The sequence below is a fragment of the Pistacia vera genome, unplaced genomic scaffold (genome assembly GCF_008641045.1).
Source record: "Pistacia vera cultivar Batoury unplaced genomic scaffold, PisVer_v2 Contig192, whole genome shotgun sequence".
Classification (NCBI taxonomy): domain Eukaryota; kingdom Viridiplantae; phylum Streptophyta; class Magnoliopsida; order Sapindales; family Anacardiaceae; genus Pistacia; species Pistacia vera.
The window spans coordinates 186,519-205,592 of record NW_022195993.1 but is presented as its reverse complement, the minus strand read 5'-3'; the positions used below and the strand labels follow the sequence as shown (position 1 = coordinate 205,592).

Genomic DNA, 19,074 nt, shown 5'->3' with positions numbered 1-19,074 from the left:
CACCACCCCATATTTTTCGATTAAAATCTCCACCTCCACCTCCACACCGTACTATTTTACAACTGATCAATATCAGAACCTTGCTACCTTTAATCGACTCTGTACAATCAACATTTCTGTTTGTTTCTTCCTTTAATTCACTTAAGAATCTTGGTTTTGCGTCATGCACACGACTCATTATATTGTATTTTGATCGGTTTGAGTCAGCTCTAATTAGACTAACTCATGTTCGAGAGAGGGATCAGAAATTAATAATATTAGTACAGTATTATCATCTGGAAACCATGAAAAAAAAAAAAAAAAATTTGGAAATACCCAGTTTTCGAAAAGACGTTGTTTTTGTATATATATTGTTATCTGTTCGAGAAACCATGGATAAATAGTTTTTTCTTGCATTTAATGAATAAAAGAAACCTAGCTAGTTTAGCTATATATTACACCAATCCATGCATAAATTTGAGAATTACTGAGAAGCTTAATGTATTATTTATCTTGCATGAAGTTGGGAGCAGCTAGCAGGGTTTGTTAAAGTGTGGCCTAGAAGTTGATTAATTAATTTAGCACATTAATCATTCAACCATTGGACGAATCAGAAGCACGTGTTCAATCAATCATGTTCAGGGTGTCTCCATGATTTAGTTGACTGATTACATAAATAGGTTTAATGAAAAAATTAGATCAGTCTCACATGAAAATAATGTCTCTACATGCCAACTGGTTTCAAATTTGTCTGCAATATTTAGATTTCACTAAATCATACACAGAGAGAGAGAGCCAAGACGACCATCAAAGATCTTATAAGTATTATTATTAGGTGGCATGTCAAGAATATATCCAATAAAAACAATATTATGATCCATATAGATACCTTTGTATTAATGCCAGTTAATTAATCAGACGGCTTACCGAATTATATTTATTATTAGGATAAAAATGTAACCAAAAAAATTGAAAATAAAAACCCTAATTTGCACCGGAAATGGGTCGGTGCAAACAACACTACTTGGGATGCCGAGATGGCACGTGTGAGTGATGGTGTATGGATGGTGTTAGGGCAAGAGCATGGTATGTTATGTAAACTTTTTGACTGGTCAACTGAGAAACATTATATACAGAGAAATGGTGAGATTTTTCTCGTATTTGATTTAAACCAGAAGAAAATAGTTTAAATATTGATAGAAAAATTAATAAAAAACATGATATTGCGTGAGGGACTGACAATGCACTCGCTGGCTCAGGAACAAAACACAAAGTTAATTAAATTTTAAGAGAGAGAGAGAGAGAGAGAGAGATTCGAGTTCAGTTGATGAAAGTGGTAGAAGTGGCTGATGCTTCATTCATCACCTAGCTTGGTAACAAACACAAACACAGAGAGATAAAAAGAAGACAGTATGGCGTATCTCTAGAGAGATGATTCTCTTTTTCATTTCTTAATTTTTCTCTTTCCAAAACCCTATTTAAATACCACCTTAGATTACTGCTTTCTCCCATGCAATTGTCTTCTCCAGTCCCCAACACCACTACTTGTGTTCTTGTGCTCTCTCTCTCTCTCTCCCCAGTCTCCATACTTATCTTTTCTCTTCTAATCAAGTTCACTCACAAGTTTACTTCCCATTTGTGATCTTCTTGCTTCTTTTTTATTACGCTATTTGTAATAATATATTAAATTTGTAGAAGATGTCTAGCAGAAGGTCAAGATCAAGGCAGTCCGGAACATCAAGGATCACTGATGATCAGATCAATGATCTTGTTTCCAAGTTACAACAACTTCTTCCAGAGCTTCGCAATAGCCGCTCCGACAAGGTATACTTGTTTTCTATTTATTCCCAATATTCTTCTATTCATTAGGTTTTGGTCCTTGAGGAATATATATGTTCCCCTTGAGAGATTTCGGATCAACGCACCGAACTTTATTTTAATCTCTAACAACTGAGGCTTGCTTCTCTCAACTTTCAATATGAAGAAACTCTACTTACTGTTTACTTGAAGAAGTAGCCAGTTGATTCAAATTCCAAGTTTAGGGTGGTTTTTAAACTCTGAATTCTTATAAAAAAAATCAGACAAAAAATAAGAGTGCAAATATATGAAGTAACTCTTAAGACTCATGAGATTACTGCTATTCCGTTGAAAGCAGAGACAAGCAAAGCTTGAGATTGTGTGTATACGCAAATTTATTTACTTCTCTCTTAGTGTTGAATTGAGAAGCCTCTCTCATAATTAATCCATCCATGTAGGAATTAGTAAAGGACATCACTTGGGGAATAAATAGAGACAAGTGCAATTTTATTCTACTGACTTATAATAGGATCAAACGTTCATTTTCTAAGTAAGATTCTTAAAAAGAAGGATGTAAGAGTTGAATAATAGAAAATAATAATTAATTAGTTCCCAGAAAAATTTATACCAAAGTACAAAACACGTCTCAAAATTTGATAAAAAGATTAAGGAATCTGATTAATTGTAATGGAAGAAAAAGAGCTTCTCTACTGAAGGGCAATTCGAATTTGAAGCTAACTTATAAAAATTGTATAATTGCAGGTTTCGGCAGCCAAAGTATTACAAGAGACATGCAGCTATATTAGAAACTTGCACAGAGAGGTTGATGATCTTAGCGAAAGACTTTCTGAGCTATTGGCAACAGCTGACACTGCTCAAGCGGCTATAATCCGGAACTTACTTATGCAATAGTGTAGTACTACTGCTGAGAATGAATATTAGGAGGAGGTCATTTAATTTAGGCAATATTAGCCAATCGTCTATCTTTCTTCTTCTTCTGTACTACTTCCCCTTTTAGGTCTCTCTCTCTCTCTCTGTCACTAGATTATTATTAATTATGAACGTATTATTAGTTGCAGTTGAGAGATTAGAATATCCTTTTTGCAAACCTATGTTTATGTAACCAATATATAATAAAAAGGTCTTATTCTCTCTAAAGTCTAAAATCCCTCTTCACATAATTTGCATACATCAGTTTGTCCATTTAATATATCTTTCTATAATTATTTGCATGCGATCAAAAGCCCCTGGGGCTCCAATCAATTAAAAGGCGATCCAAAAAAGAAAAAGCATGGCATTATTTGAATCCCTACCACCTCTTATATGTCTATTGTCTAGTGTATAATAAAAGAGGAGGCTAAAGCATGGTATTGAATGATCATAATCGATTCTATCATATATATATATGAAAATAATATAAATATGGCTGGCAGACAAGCTTTTTCACATCATATAAATGGAGAGTGGTGAAGTTGATGAATGAGAAAGAAAAGAAAGATGGTCGAAGAGGTTGATAAATGCATGGAGAAGTTAACATGAAAAGGGAAAGTGTTAATTAATTTGAAAGGAGTATGGGGTTATGTCCTTCTTGTTGGAGGTATGGGCAGTTTCTGGTTCAAGCAAAAGCTGCAAGGAGATAAGTAAGTAGCAACAATATTGACTTTGTGTTTGTCCTCCACTCACATTTATAATGCAAAAAGGATAACAAAAATACTCAGTGATGACCCTTCCATCACTATACTTTTGTATGATTTATAGGATGAAACTACGTATAGGATCACTTAAACTATTGATAGCTTCTCAATCTAACTGACGTTATGCATATCAAACCCATATTATATATGGGCTAAAGAGATCTCTAGGATATCAGCTCATTCAAATCATTCAATATTTCTGCAAACTTTTTTCATGCATAAATAAATGGTGGGCTTAATAAAGTTTATAGAATTTACATGAGTAAACGACTTTTTCCCACCCAAGGTTTGCCTTATAATGACATTTTCCCATCTAAAAAGTTTCAAAATATCACTTTATCACTCAATATTTATATTCCATTAATACCCAAAATACATTTCTCATTTTCTCAGTCGGCGTTCAACGAGTTACTAGGAGCTAGAATAAGAAGGTTTTTATAGAGTGAAGGTCAATGGATCAAATGGTGGCGATTGATTGAATATTCGTCACTGGAAACAGTTAAAAATCAGCTAAAAATAGAAACCTCTAACTTTGCGATGATCGACAATTGATAAGAAATCAAGTATCAGAGTGAGAGAAATTCTATAAAGAGAAGATTGGAGGTTCAAATAGTGGTGACGGGGAGAATTTTCTCTGTCAGAAATAACTGAAATCAGTTTTGGATAGCAACGAAATATTGACTTTGGGTGAGAAAGTGACATTTTAAAACTTTAAGGGGTGGGAAGCTGTTTACTGATCAATATACATCATAGCAATGTTAAAGTTTGTATTGTGATGTGATGTGATGTTACATCTCCCGTTTTTGAGTTTTTTACAACATTAAAATAGTGCTTTCACTTTCAGGATGCATATTAATTAATACGATGTTTGGATTTTTATATATACCAAGGTTCATATATAATACAAGCAAACATTAATTGAACATGACATGCATTTATATAAAAAAACATTCATTAATTGATTATCTGTTTTCTCTTTCTTTTGTGACCGTTGGCTCTTCATTTCCGGCCATGTCTACTGTCTTCTCGTGATTGTCAAGATTGGACAATCTCTTTCACAGTCTCAAATTGAACAATTAGGGTATAAATTTTTCAGATTTTATCAATTGGAGGACAAAATTTATAATTTATTCAATTCGGGACATATAACATTTATTTATCTTTAACTTTAACGGATTTGTTTCCCTATCTTATTCCTATCATTTTCAAAATACATATTTGTTTCCCTATTCTGAAAATACTATTATATTATATTTAATCTTTTTAGACCCCTTAAGTTTGTTAATTTAATTAAACACCCCTTAAAAAAGTTTAAAAATTAACAAAAACACCCCCATCCACCCATATTTGCTAGATTCTGGCCACCATTGTCAAAAGGTGCTCGAAATCTAGTATAATGACACACTACCGACTGGATCTGGCCAGTAGTTGCCAGATCTTTGGCAGTTGATTTGGCCGTCAACGTCAGATCGACGCATGACCGATCACATCCAACCGATTGTGTGCCATTTTAGCAGATTCTAGCCACCTTTCGGCGATTGTGGCTAACTGTTGACAATATGTGGGTAGGTGGGGGTGTTTTTATCAATTTATAAACTTTTATTGTTGGAGGTGTTTAGATTAAGGGGTTAAAAAATCTAAATATTTTGAATTGAATATAATATATTGGATTTTGAGAATATTGGGTGTGTTTGTTTTATTATTTTGGGTAGTTTTTTTAAAAAGGTTGAGTTAGATTATTATTACGAAGAGATGATTTAAATTTGAAAATATGTTTAGTAAGATTATTTTATAATCCCCTATATTTGTTAATTTAACTAAACACTTCCAACAAAAATAAAATTTATAATTTGATAAAAACACTCTCACCCACCTATTAATTGCTAACAGCCGGCCACCGGCTTTCGGGAATATATGGGTGGATGGCGGTATTTATGTCAATTTATAAATTTTTTTTTTGTTGGGGGTGTTTAGTTAAATTAACAAACCTAAGGGGTTTAAAAATAGTCAAATAGAATCAAATTGAATTTTCAGAATAGGGAAACAAATATTTATTTTGGGTAGGATAGGAATAGAATATGGTAGAAAAATTAAAATAAACGCATCTTAAGATGCCCTTGATGTTCTTCTTTTTTTCTTTTTGAAGTGAATTTAGTTCTTAAAATAATTTTGAAATTTTTGAAAAACTCAAAAATGGCTAAAGCCAATATTTTCAAGACCAATGCTATGGTTATCAAAAAATTTATACCAAATTCATGCATCGGCAGGCCTAGTACCATTCTTTTTAAAAAAAAAAATTCATAATTAATCGACGGTTATGATGGTGCCATGTCTATCGGTGCATGAATTTGATAATTTTATCATTTTTTTTCAAAGGAAATTAGAAAAAAAAAAAAAAGAAATTTAAAACTAAAAGAAACCTAAAAAAATTATTATTTATTTTGTAAAAAGGGATAAATTAAATATTTTATTTAGTTTTTTAATTTTGTAAAAAATATAATTTAAATTTGTTCATCCTTATATAAAGTTAATTCTGACCCTTTTAGCCTCCCATCGATAAAGTTGGAAAAGTTTATACCCTAATAAAAAAAATATAAACTAGTTACGAATTACGATGCAGAAAAATGAAGAAAAATGACCCGACCCGGATATTTTGGCTACGATTCATTAGTGTTACCTTACCTCAACCTCACAATCTGGGTTCGGGTGAGATGGGTCGGGCTTAGTTGGGTTGGGCCATTAAAATTAATTCCATTTTTATAATTATAATGAATAAAGATACGAAGTTGGCAATATTAAAGATAAATTGGGTTAGTGATTAAGTTAATCCATTTACTCAATTTTCAATGCAATTTCCTTGTCACGTGTAAGTCAACACAATTGCTTCTTCCTGAAGATATAAACCACCATTTATTTTATTTTTATAATTTATTACTTTCCCCGTTGACGTTAATTAATTAATTTATTATATTAAATAATAATTAATAATAATTAGAATTTGGAAATTGTGAAGTGGAGATGATGTAAGAGCTGGCATCGCACATACATCACATGGAATGAAAACTAGACCAGCCGTCAAACACGTGGACACTACCGTCTTCACATGGGAATTTTTACTAGGTCCCACTTTTATCATTTATTGTGATTGGGCCGTTAGTACTTCACTTTAAACTCCCCTGTACGTTTAAGTTAGCCCCCCTGTTAGACTTACGAACACAAAGATGAAGTGATGAACACAAAGGTTCCGCGTTCTTTTAATATTTAAATAATATTTTTGGTATTTTTAGAGTTGGGAGGAATATAAAGTAGAATTTAAAAATTACAAAAATATCTTTTAAATTTGTTAATTTACTAAATATTATTATAATAAAAATATTAAAAATTATAAAAATACCTTTATTCACCTATTAAATATTAGTAGTAAGTAGTCGGTCACTACTTTTGGAGGGTGATTGAAATCGTCGTATCGATGTATGATCGATTAGATTTGATTGATCGTACGTCGAGATGACCTTTTACAACCAGATCTATCGTGGATTTGGTCAAAAAATGATAGATCAGTATATTATCGATTAGATTTAACTGGTAATGTACCATTATATCATATTCTGACTATCTTATTGCGGTGGTCTTTGAAATCTGGTAAATATTGATAAATGAGAGTGTTTTTATTAAGAATAATGCTACAACCACTAACAGTAGTACACTGAATTTATGCATTGAATGACGTGATAAAATCCTGACCGTTGATTAATATTAAGTTAAAATTAATCAATGGTCAGGATTTTGTCATGTCATTTGGTACACAAATTTGATATACTATCATCGGTGGCTGTATTATTTTCTTTTTATTAATTTTTAATTTTTTTTTTGAGAATGATTAGTTAAATTAATAAACTTAAAAAGTTTAAAAATATTGAATAAGATATAATAATATTTTTAGAATAAGAAACAAACTATTATTCTGAAAATAGTACGAATAAGATGGCGAAAAATATTAAAAAATATTCGAGTAAACTAAGAAGATGATGAATATGATTCAGAGGTCGCAAGACTGTTGTGATTTGTCGTGTTTTCATGAATATAAACTTGGTTGTCATTTTCATATATTTCTCTTTCTGTTTACTTATATCTGTAAATACTAATCAAAAGGAAAAAGCATAACGAATAAAGAAACCTCGTTTCTCTCAGCATCGTGTTCTTCTCTTTTGCTCGAGGAAGAGAAGAAAAGACAAGCTATGAAGTAGAGCTTCTTGATCTCTTGAGATTTTCTTTACAAGGTTGATAATACAGTGTGTTTTTGTTATGTGGGTGTAGTTTAGTTTTTGAAAAGGGAGTTTTGATGGGCAATTGCTGGACGAGTACTTGTTGGAAGACAGTGGACGCCACTTTGAGCTCTCGTACAACTTCCGGTACTATTTCTTATTGTTTTTTTTTTTTTTTCTGTCTTTTTTTAGTTAAATGCATTCACTGAATGTGCTCTTTTTTTCCATAAGCTTCTTTCTGGTTTAAAAGATGGACTTTCTTCATGGTTATCTTCGGCTGTTGTTTTTTTTTTATTTTTTTCATTATTGTGAACATTAAAATAGTTTAAGTATTTACAAGTGAGGATTCTGCAGAGGTTTGAGAATTGGATGTGTCATAGCTTTAGTGTTTAATTTTGGAGATTGTTAATTTTGTTTTTGTTCCTTATATTTTTTAGTCTTGTTCTTCTGGAGTTATATTATTTATATGGTAAGAGTATGATTGAGCTTAGAAGTGGGAATCAATTGTGTGGGGATTGGGATATTTCTATTTCATTGTAATGTGTTTTTGATGCTCTGTATCTGTGAAGCCAGAGGATAGCTTTTCTGGTGTTGAACTGCTGTTCACTGTGAATTTGATGTCAATACAAAATACTTTGAGATGCTTTGGCCTTATTTAGTGTTTGCTGTTTAGCCTTTATGTCTTAAAATTATTTTTAAGCACTTTCAATGAAGGCCTTATCCTAGTTATTTTTGTAAAGCTTAGAAATGTTTGGTGACACTTATCCCTTTTGGGAACATTGGAGGTCTATTTGGCATGGTATGTATAATAAAGGGGGGTTATAATTGATTTTGTGTTAAGGGTTGGAATGAAAACGCTGGCAAAGAAAACAATTTTGAATATGTAGACTGACAGAGAAAAACAGGTGCAAACGTGACAACACAACTATTGTAATGGCAACATGGTGGTGGTAAAGTTTTAATTACAACAAATTGAAGGGCAGTAACGGTAAAGATAAACGATATAGGTTTGTTGCGTTTTTGTGATACAATGGTCAATAGTAGCAACATTGTTAGTGCCGATGGATGGAGGGAATTGGACACAAACATAATGGCATGATAGGTGTTGGTAGTGAAGATGGCAATGACATTTACAATTTGAATTCTTTCCTCTAAATGAAGTTAAAATTATAGCAGTCATTTTGAGAAGTAATTTTTAAGAGTGAAGGCCTAGTGATCATGGGGACGTGTAATGGGGATTCTAACTGCAAACATGATGGCATGAACAACATGGCAATGGATGGAAAAAAATTGGTGCCAGTATGCAATAATTAAGTATTGGTGATGGTGGAATGACTACAACCTCGGTGTTGGCAATCATAGGAAGGAATCACAAAATAATTGTAATGGAACAGATGTGAAGATACAGGTGATGAGTGATGACAGCAGTGTTTTTTGGAAATTCTCTGAGATTTGAATATGATAATGTAACATTGGTATTTTTGATAATGAAGATGGAAATATCAATGACATCTACTACTTGAATCTCTTTCCTTAATGAACATTTTTGATATGTTGGACTAGCAAATGATGCTTGGAGTTCAAGTGGAATACAGTTCTTCAGTATAGTTTCCACCTTAAATTTAGCAGTTGAGTAGGTGTGAGTCCAATTCTCACCCTAACTCGGTTCACAATTTTGTGAACTAATGGTTAAGGTTTGAGTGCAAGTCATTTTCCAAATGTCAGGATGTTGAAATCAAGTTAGATGGTGAATGTTAAAAAATCTTATTACGCAAATTTAAATAAAAAATATTGTTTTATGGTACTTGATATCTCTAAAAGCTGTGAAGTATGAGTGGAGATACAGATTTATGATTGCCCTCTTGGTGGTCTTCGGCTTCAGCATCAACCCCTAATTTGCATCAACATCCACAAAGAGAAGATTATTAAGCTATATGTTCACTACCTTGATTACAAGAAAAAGCACTAGCTTTGAGGTTGCAGCATAGTCATTTGTAAAATGATATTCCAATATTTGAAATACATGTTCAAAAGAAATATTTGGTAATGATGGTATCAAAAATTCAGAATTGCAAATGTTGAAAAATGTGCTTTTTACTTATTGAAAAAAATCCATGAAGAAAGAAAAGTTTGGTAATATTCTTTCTTATTTTTCTAATTGTTTAAGTAGGTGATATTGATATTTGCAGTTGAGATGTTTTTATGTCATAAAAAATTGAAGTTCCTTGCAAGACACATATTTTTGCAATTCATTTCACCTTCTACTTATTGTTTGCACATTCTTTTTGTATCCATGCAACAAGGCATGCCATTTATTTTACTCTTAAACAGTTTTGTATATATTTTGATCTTGTCTCCATATGATATCTTTTGTTTACAGTGCTTATCTTTTCAGGTGCTTGGTGGTTACAAATTACTTTTTTTTTTTTTTTTTATCAGTTAATATCAGCAATTTATAGATACATATCATAAACTATTTTCTCTTTTGCATACCAAAATTACTGATAGAATGGTCATTCTTCATATGCTACAGATCCAAAAACAGATAAAAGTGAAAAACGGACCTCTGGAAATTTATCTACTCCAAGAACCGAAGGTGACATATTATCATCCCCAAATCTAAAAGCCTTTACATTTAGTGAGCTTAAGACTGCCACTCGAAATTTCCGTCCTGACAGCCTCATCGGGGAAGGAGGTTTTGGTTATGTTTACAAGGGATGGATTGATGAACAAACCCTTGAGCCTGCAAAGCCAGGATCTGGGATGGTTGTTGCTGTCAAGAAGCTGAAACCTGAAGGTTTTCAAGGTCACAAGGAGTGGCTGGTAGGTTTTCTTTGTTTATAAAATCATTCATTATCCTTCTCCTTTCTTTTCTATATTTGGCGTGGCTCATTTTTAATTTCATATTTTATGCAGGCTGAAGTTGATTACCTTGGTCAACTTCACCATCCAAATCTGGTAAAACTTATTGGATTCTGCTTGGAACGGGAAAACCGGCTTTTGGTCTATGAGTATATGCCTAAAGGCAGCCTCGAGAATCATCTATTTAGAAGTAAGTCAAATGTTTGCCAGCACAATGCTTAAAAGCATGGTTCTTCTATATCCTCGTCACCTTTTATGCACAATTTCCTACATTTTGTTGGCACTTCTGCTTAATCTGTTAAAAAGTTTACCCAGAAGTTATTTGGACACCTTTTGATGCTGGTCCTAGTGCTGAAAAACGATGCATCTTCTTGATTAATGTTTAACTGCCTTATTTGCAGGGGGTGCTCGACCTCTTCCTTGGGCACTAAGGATCAAAGTTGCCATTGGTGCTGCTCAAGGGCTCTCATTCTTGCATGAATCTGAACAGCAAGTTATATATCGAGATTTCAAAGCTTCAAATATTCTACTAGATTCTGTATGTTAATTACTCCAAATATTGTCTTAGATTAAGTATGTATAGAAACTAGCAGTGCTTTTCTTTTGTTGAGGTCAGTGGGTTAAGTCGACAAGAGCTCCAGGACTTGTGAACTTGTAAATTCAATTGAAATATTAAAGATGGACAAAAGTAAGGAGCTGAAAATAGGTAGACTGTTATCTATTTTTTTTGTTTCCTGCCCAAAGTCTGATCCCATCATATTCACATTATCTTTCCATACTGACTGTTTTAGGCTTGTTTTTCTCTGGGCTGTCTTTGTTAGGATGGATGCACCTCTTTAGGATTTTTGTCTTGTGGTCTGACCCACATCTGTATCTTCTCTTTTGAATCATTTTTATAACAATTTCTTTGGTTTCTCACCAAAAAATGTTGACAGTGTGTTTAATTCCTTTCTAATTTTTTCAGATTTGATTATGCTTTATTATTGATGCAGGAATTTAATGCTAAGCTTTCAGACTTTGGCTTGGCAAAAGCAGGACCCACTGGGGATCGTACTCATATTTCCACTCAAGTTATGGGAACTCAAGGTTATACTGCTCCCGAATATATCGCTACAGGTATGTTTTGTTTACCTTGTAGTAAGGTTTTTATCTACCACTTGTGGATCGGTAATTGAATAGAATCCTTTAAATGCTTCTAGAAAATAGTCCCGATTGTATTAATACCTGAGTTTCTGAAGATGGTGTTTTTAACTTCTGACAATTAATAGCTGTACATTTCTCATTTGTTGTGTTGCACAGTTAGAAAAGGAATCTTTAAGTGTGAGATGGCATCTAAATTGTCCTAATATTGGTCCTTTGAAAACCAATTGTGATATATAAAAGACTAGTGCTTAGAGAAATGATATAGTCATTCTGCTACCACACACACAGAGATATCCTCAGCTGTAGAATTCTCATATTTTATTTTGTCAGCAATGGTTTGAATTATGTGTTGCTTCAGCAATTGTTTGAATTATGTGGTGCTTGTGCTATTGAGCATATGTACTCAACATATACATATTTTCTTAAGATGAATTGTGGTGGGTGTATTGTCATTTAAATTTTAAATGTTCACTATCTTGTCCATCCTAGTTTGCTAGTCACTCCTTTTATGTTGAGCTTACGTCTGACAACATATTTGCTAGTTCATCTATGATTATGTGATAGTTTCATATTAGATTCAAGGATTTATGGTCTCCTTTTGCTAGAGTAATGACTGATTGCAAGTCTCATATCTTTTGCTTATGCAAGCAATGTCCTGGCTATGTTAAATTTGGTTCTGATTTAGACATTTTAAAGAAAATTGGTGTTCCTCCATCTCTGGGAAAATCGCCAAAAATTACTGCCATTACTTGGTACCCTTTCTTTCCATGGATGAAGGTTAATACAGACGGTCTTTCAAAAGGAAAACCAGGTGATGCTGGTTGCGGAGCCGTTTTCAGATCGCCTGAAGGGCAATTTTTTGGTTGCTTCTCAATTGGTCTAGGCTTTCAACCAGCCTTTTATGCTGACCTTATGGGTGTCATCCTTGCTGTAGAGATTGTTTTTTCTAAAGGGTGGTTATGCCTTTGACTAGAGTGTGATTCTTCATCTGTTGTTCAGTGTATTAATTCCACCCATTTTCAGCCTCCTTGGCAACTTCATTCCTTGTGGATTAACTGCAAGAAGAAAATGAGCTCATGCAAATTTACTGTTCCCATTTATATTGTGAAGGTAATCAAATCGTTGTTCGATTAGCTAATATGGGGTTGTGATCTCCCTTTACAGAATGGTGGGATGAACGTCCTTTGGATATTTGTAGTATGCTTCTTCACGGTTGTTGGGGGTTTGCTAACTACTGATTTTCTTAATTTTTTCTGTTGTGTGTATTGACTTGTATTTTGCTGTCTTCAACCTCTTTTTTTCCAATAATATTACTCCCTAGGTTTTGCTTAAAAAAAAAATAAAATAATAAGAATAATAAATTTTAACCCTCTAATTCATTTCATTTCCTTGGGATATTAAAGCACTATTTTATTGTAATTGGGGCAGTACACTAACAGAAACATCCTTTGTTGAGCAGGTCGACTTACTGCAAAATGTGATGTTTACAGCTTTGGGATTTTGTTGTTGGAACTGCTTTCGGGGCGGCTTGCAGCGGATAAAGATAAAGTTGGTGTGGAGCAGAATCTAGTGGATTGGACAAAGCCTTATTTGGGTGATAGGCGAAAATTATTCCGGATCATGGATATCAAGTTGGAAGGTCAGTATCCCCAGAAAGGAGCTCATATGGTGGCCCTTCTTGCATTACAGTGTACAAGTGAGGCTAAGGTTCGGCCATCGATGGCTGATGTTTTGTCGGCTCTAGAGCAACTCCCTGCCCCTAGAGATGCAATTAACCCCTCCCAATTAGACCGAGAAGCAGTCTCCAGTCCTCACCTGAAGTCTCCATTGAGAAATGGTTTTTCTCACCTCAAGTCCCCTTTGAGAAACGGTTATGGTTCACCTGTGAATATGTCTCCCCGAGGTTCCCCTTTGCTACCTCATATGAAATACCCGCGAGGATGATGAAGGGGAGCTTACCTCAATGTAAATCCGTTCTTTTTCTTTAGCCCTTAGCTTCTTTTTGTTTAGCCTTCTTAGTTTATCTTGCACTGGCAGTTTCTCAAAGAAAAAACCATAGGAATAGTTTGATTATTGGCAGAGCACACCACAATTTTGTCACCATCATCATCGGCATTTGCCACTGTTGTTCTAACCAAAATGCGACATTTTCAAGGTTCTTTTTAACAATTTCTTTTCTCATATGAAACAATTGTAAAATATATGAAGAATCATTTTTCTTAGAATTCGATTGGATTCCCCATCTCTATGATGCTACACCAGCAACATGGTTATTGCTGAATATGGGCATGTAAATTTATCATATCTTCATAAATCTGGACTGACAACAGAAACTAACTAAGAGAAAGAGACTAATGTTGATCGAGATTTGCTCAATCAAACTGGGTTTTTAGCTACATGTTTAACATTTAAACCTCGATTGCCCTCTTGGTTTCTATAAGGAGTAAATAATTTTTTTCCATCTAAATAATGGTTTAATGACACTTTTCTATCTATAGATTTTTAAAATATTATTTAACTATCCAAATTTATATTTTGTTTCCGATTTTGACATCATTGTACCTTCGGATCACTAACATTCTATTTTCTGATCATCACTCACCAAGCCTCTCATATCCTACTCTTATCGATCTCGTCAATCGTTTACAATAGAGCTATTAGGGTTTGTACAATTGCTTCTCTCAAGTGAAATTTCGATCAATCTTAACCATCAAAATCCAACATTCCACTACTAAAAAACTTATCGACCTCTCTTCTCTAAAAATTTGGATCGAGTTTGTTTTCTGTTCATCGTCAGAATATAAATTTGAATAGTAAAATAATATTTTAAAAATGGGTAAGAAAGTGTCATTAAACCATTATTTGAGTGAAAAAAAGTCCCTTCAATAGGCCTTGAGTTGAACAGTCCTAGTTTGACCATCTCGTTAGCTAAGGAGGACTAGTAGTTAGATACACTGGAACGACATCGTTTTGGAGTTGAAAATCATTTAGAAAGCTTCACAACTAAGAATTATAAGAAGGTAACGTCAACAACTACCACGAGGGAGAGCGGTTTTTGATGGGCGTGTTCGTCAACTTCTCCAAATTAATCAAATCTCACTGGTAATAATTATTTAAACCTATCATCTTATTATCTTTTATATAGTCGTTATGTTTCTTCGTTATGATAATTTGAACACTCTGCATTTCCAGAAAACAATATACATTTTTGGTTAATTACGTTTAACGAAGGATTTTACTTTGTGGGTGGTGTAGATAAATTTTGATCGGGATTTAATATTTGAAGGGTTGAAGATGGTGCTAGTATTAGCGTTGGGTGATTTACATGTACCACATAGAGCACCTGATTTGCCTGCAAAGTTTAAGTCCATGCTTGTTCCTGGCAAGATCCAACATATCATTTGTACGGGCAATCTCTGCATAAAAGTATGTTCTTTTCTTTTACTTCTTTCTTGGCTTTTTCTTCTTTTAGTAATTCATCTTTAGCTTGTTTTCTTTTCGGTGGGAAAAATACATGAATATATGATCTGGGTTTGGTGTTTTCCCTTCTGTATTCTGGAAAGCCAAATAGATTTTTTTTTTAAACAATTTTTTATAAAATAATTAGAGTATAGTGGTCATTGAGTTGAGTCCCTTGCAAATTCATGCTTAATTGAATTTCTTATGGCGAGTTTAGATGTATTATGTAAGGAAGACTACTCTTTTCTATTTTCCAAAGAGTTATGGATATTGGATGGGTTTATTAATATTTGTATAACAACTTATGAACAAAGGCAATTCTGGGACACTTGTTTGTACTGCTCTTCTGTTTCTAGATATCTGCTACTTAGACTACTCTTAGTGGCAATTTATTTGGAATCTATAATTTTTTTATTTATTTTTATGCTTGTTTAAGTTGTTTCTTGTAGTTCTTTAGTTTTCCCACAACTTTAATGCATTAGTTTAGATTAATGCTTTGATGATCCATTCTATGATGGAGAGGAAAAATGAAGATGTCATTCAGTGATCAGTTTCTTTATCGTTTATGTAATCTTATTTGTTACAGTTAAGAACATAATCTATCTGTGATAGTTGATTTTCCTTTTCTTTGATTTAAACCATTAGCCATTTAGAAACCGCACGGCAAATAAATGATGCAGAAATTTAACCTCTACATGATTCAATCATATGCCAGATGCCTTAGGCTAACTTCCCAGAAAAGAAAAAAAAAAAAAAAAAAAAAAAAAAAAAAAAAAAAAAAAAAAAAACAAAAAAAAAAAAAAAAAAAAAAAAAAAAAAAAAAAAAAAAAAAAAAAAAAAAAAAAAAAAGGGGGGAAAAAAAAAAAAAAAAAAAAAAAAAAAAACAAAAAAAAAAAAAAAAAAAAAAAAAAAAAAAAAAAAAAAAAAAAAAAAAAAAAAAAAAAAAAAAACAAAAAAAAAAAAAAAAAAAAAAAAAAAAAAAAAAAAAAAAAAAAAAAAAAAAAAAAAAAAAAAAAAAAAAAAAAAAAAAAAAAAAAAAAAAAAAAACAATCAACACCTGGTTTTACTTACCTAATTTGAATTGTTTGTTTGCTAGATATGATCTTCTTTGGATTTGTTAGCTTAATAATTTTTTACTTGCTAGGTGATACCATATTCTTTTTACATCTCTGTTCTTAAATCTTAAAATGCATGTTGTGGGCGCGTGGCTTCTGTACTGGCTCTTGTTCATTGGCTTATGTGGTTAAATTTGAGCTGGGGTTAGATTCATCTTAAATTCAATTATTACCTTTACTATAAATACTAAATCTGTGTGCTGCTGTTATTATGGTTTTATTTCTTAAGAAGTTTCCTGTGAAGAGTTTAAAAATGTAACTATAATTTTGCTCTGTCTATATCTCTGTGTGGAATGAGTGTCATTGGCTTAGCGTTCTAAAATTATTTTCAGGAAGTTCATGACTACTTGAGGACTATATGTCCTGACTTACATATTGCTCGAGGTGAATATGACGAAGAGACAAAATATCCTGAGACCAAAACACTAACTATTGGTCAATTCAAGTTGGGCCTGTGCCATGGTCATCAGGTATGACACCTAATTCCTTTTCTTTCTTTCTCCTTTGTCTATTTGTTAATTTTATTTTGGATATCACAAACCTCTCTCTGTTCCAGCTTTAGAATACCAAGATTACTTCACATTGTATTCCTCTTGCTAATTTAAATGTGTGGGCTTATTTATGAGAATGAAATTTCACCTTATTTTGCACATTGTTTGGTTGACTGTAGATATCCTTTTTTTAACAATTGCATTTTAGGCCTAATTATTTCTTTTGGGGGCAGACAGAGGGTATGTGTGTTGAACCCATACATTCTACTTGTAAAATCAAAATGCCATTTCCTCAAATACTGTGCTTTCTACTTTTCTTTCCATGAATTGTTGGTCAAATTCATGTTGCCAGATGGTTAAACTGGCTCACCTCATGCTTCCATTACTGACTTTCTTTTTATTCACTATTTCCTGTTTTTGCTCGATTTTGCCAGTCTTGCATGCAGTTCTGTCAACAAAATTATGTAGTAGATGGTGAAATTTGAGTATATTTAGAATGAGAGAGGCCAATATTTTTCCTTTAATCACTAACTTTCTTCAGGAGATTTACATCAACTCTGGCAATTTCTGCTTCTCAGCTTATATCACTATTGACATACTGTTACAATTCACAAATTAAGTTCTGTACCTAATAGACATTGTTTCAAAATGGTCTTGTCTGTAACAAAGAGAAATGATATAAAAAATCAAGCTATTTCCGTTGATCTTACCTAGTCATTTGAAAAAAGAAAATATTAATAAAAAAAAGAAAACTTTCCTTTTTCTTACTGAGAAAATGGTGTTACGCGCAAAGGTTAATGGTATGTTCATTAATGTAAATAATCTTTTCTCAAGTCAATAGCTTTTGGATTTTGGTGAATTAAGCAATAGTAATCAGTTTCAATGCTTGGTATTTAAAAGGTTATTCCTTGGGGGGACCTGGACTCACTAGCCATGCTTCAGAGACAACTGGATGTGGACATACTAGTGACTGGTCACACTCATCAGTTTACTGCTTACAAGCATGAGGGAGGAGTCGTCATTAATCCAGGGTCTGCTACAGGTGCTCACAGTAGTATCACCTATGATGTTAACCCTAGCTTTGTCCTCATGGACATTGACGGCCTACGTGTTGTGGTCTATGTTTATGAACTCATTGATGGTGAGGTTAAAGTTGACAAGATCGACTTTAAGAAGACCACTACCTCTCACTCTGCTCATTAAACGTAAAGCTTAGATTTTGTTTTGATTGATCTTTGCTTTGGTTTCACCAATATTCGTCAAGTTTGCAATGCATGTGATTCCATTATTTCTGTATGTGTGGAGAGTGGAAGCTTTTTGGTTTGTTAATTGATTGGCAAAGGAACAATTTTCAGATGACTTTCTGTTGGGCTTTCCCATATTTAGATGTAACTTTGATATAAATGATAATTGTGCATTTCTTTTACCAAGTCATGGAAGCGTCAAACTTTTATTTTCTCTATTGCCACTGCTTCTTCAAGGTGAGCCAGTAAGCCAGAAAGTTCTATATGTAGATTGAATACTTAAATAAACCATGTCCAATCTGAGAACCAATTTGAATAAGATTTTAACCCGAAACCCGAAGAATTTGTAAAATCCAAAACGGTTCTAATACAATTCAAAGGGAACAATATCCGAGCGGTCATTTGTAGACTGTTATTTGAGGCTGCTGTCTATTTTATTTGGCAAGAACGGAATTACCGACTTTTGAAAGGCACAAATAGGAATGTTGAAACTGTGAAACAAAAGATGTTTGAAGAAGTTAATTTCCGTCTGTTTTCTCTCAACTCCAAAGAAAACTTGAGGGGTCGAATGGGGTCTCCCCATGAGCTGTATTAATTCGGAAATTTGATGATGCCTATCCCAATGATTAGGTGGAGTAGTGAATGGTGTTGTTGGATGTAGAGGTCAAAATGAAGAGCGTTTAGTGCTCCCTGCTGCAGAAGATACCAAAAGGTGCTGGCTACCATCCATATGTAGCAGGAATTTGCTTGTCTGCTCATAATGGCTCAGCAAGTCTGCATTGTTTTTAAAAAAAGAAGAAAGCCACCACTGGTATTTATTATGAGTTCAGACACCTTCAATGGCCGTATTCCATTGTCCAGGTTACTTGTGTTCAGAGTTGGTTCGGCTGGAAGGCAGGTTGGTAGAGAGCTGTGGATCTGGGTAATTGTCCAGAGATATTCAGATGGAATCGCCACAACATATTTAGCAGCAAGCTTTTCCCTAGGAAAAATCTGCAGCTCTTTTTTCGTGATCAGCCCAGCAG

General features: G+C 33.3%; 3 protein-coding genes across 4 annotated transcripts; all 3 read left to right on the top strand.

Annotated features, from left to right (window-relative positions):
* Positions 1 to 1,571: 1,571 nt before the first annotated feature.
* Positions 1,572 to 2,895, top strand: LOC116127631 (transcription factor PRE3). The gene is made up of 2 exons (XM_031413272.1): positions 1,572 to 1,803; positions 2,539 to 2,895. The coding sequence occupies exons 1-2, from the start codon at positions 1,678 to 1,680 to the stop codon at positions 2,686 to 2,688; spliced, it is 276 nt and encodes a 91-aa protein (XP_031269132.1). The 5' UTR covers positions 1,572 to 1,677; the 3' UTR covers positions 2,689 to 2,895.
* A 4,611-nt stretch (positions 2,896 to 7,506) lies between these two features.
* On the top strand, positions 7,507 to 13,970 carry LOC116127449 (probable serine/threonine-protein kinase PBL3). The gene is made up of 6 exons (XM_031413095.1): positions 7,507 to 7,882; positions 10,269 to 10,558; positions 10,652 to 10,787; positions 10,999 to 11,135; positions 11,590 to 11,713; positions 13,200 to 13,970. Exons 1-6 carry the CDS (start codon positions 7,813 to 7,815, stop codon positions 13,682 to 13,684), a joined length of 1,242 nt encoding a protein of 413 aa, XP_031268955.1. The 5' UTR covers positions 7,507 to 7,812; the 3' UTR covers positions 13,685 to 13,970.
* A 776-nt stretch (positions 13,971 to 14,746) lies between these two features.
* LOC116127450 (vacuolar protein sorting-associated protein 29) lies at positions 14,747 to 18,239 on the top strand. Of its 2 annotated transcripts, none has more exons than XM_031413096.1 (4): positions 14,747 to 14,842; positions 14,996 to 15,166; positions 16,647 to 16,784; positions 17,706 to 18,239. In XM_031413096.1, exons 2-4 carry the CDS (start codon positions 15,035 to 15,037, stop codon positions 18,006 to 18,008), a joined length of 573 nt encoding a protein of 190 aa, XP_031268956.1. In that variant the 5' UTR covers positions 14,747 to 14,842; positions 14,996 to 15,034; the 3' UTR covers positions 18,009 to 18,239. The 2 variants fall into 2 exon arrangements, with proteins under 2 accessions (XP_031268956.1, XP_031268957.1); XM_031413097.1 differs by having other exon boundaries at positions 14,757 to 14,842; positions 15,027 to 15,166.
* The last annotated feature ends 835 nt before the right edge of the window (positions 18,240 to 19,074 follow it).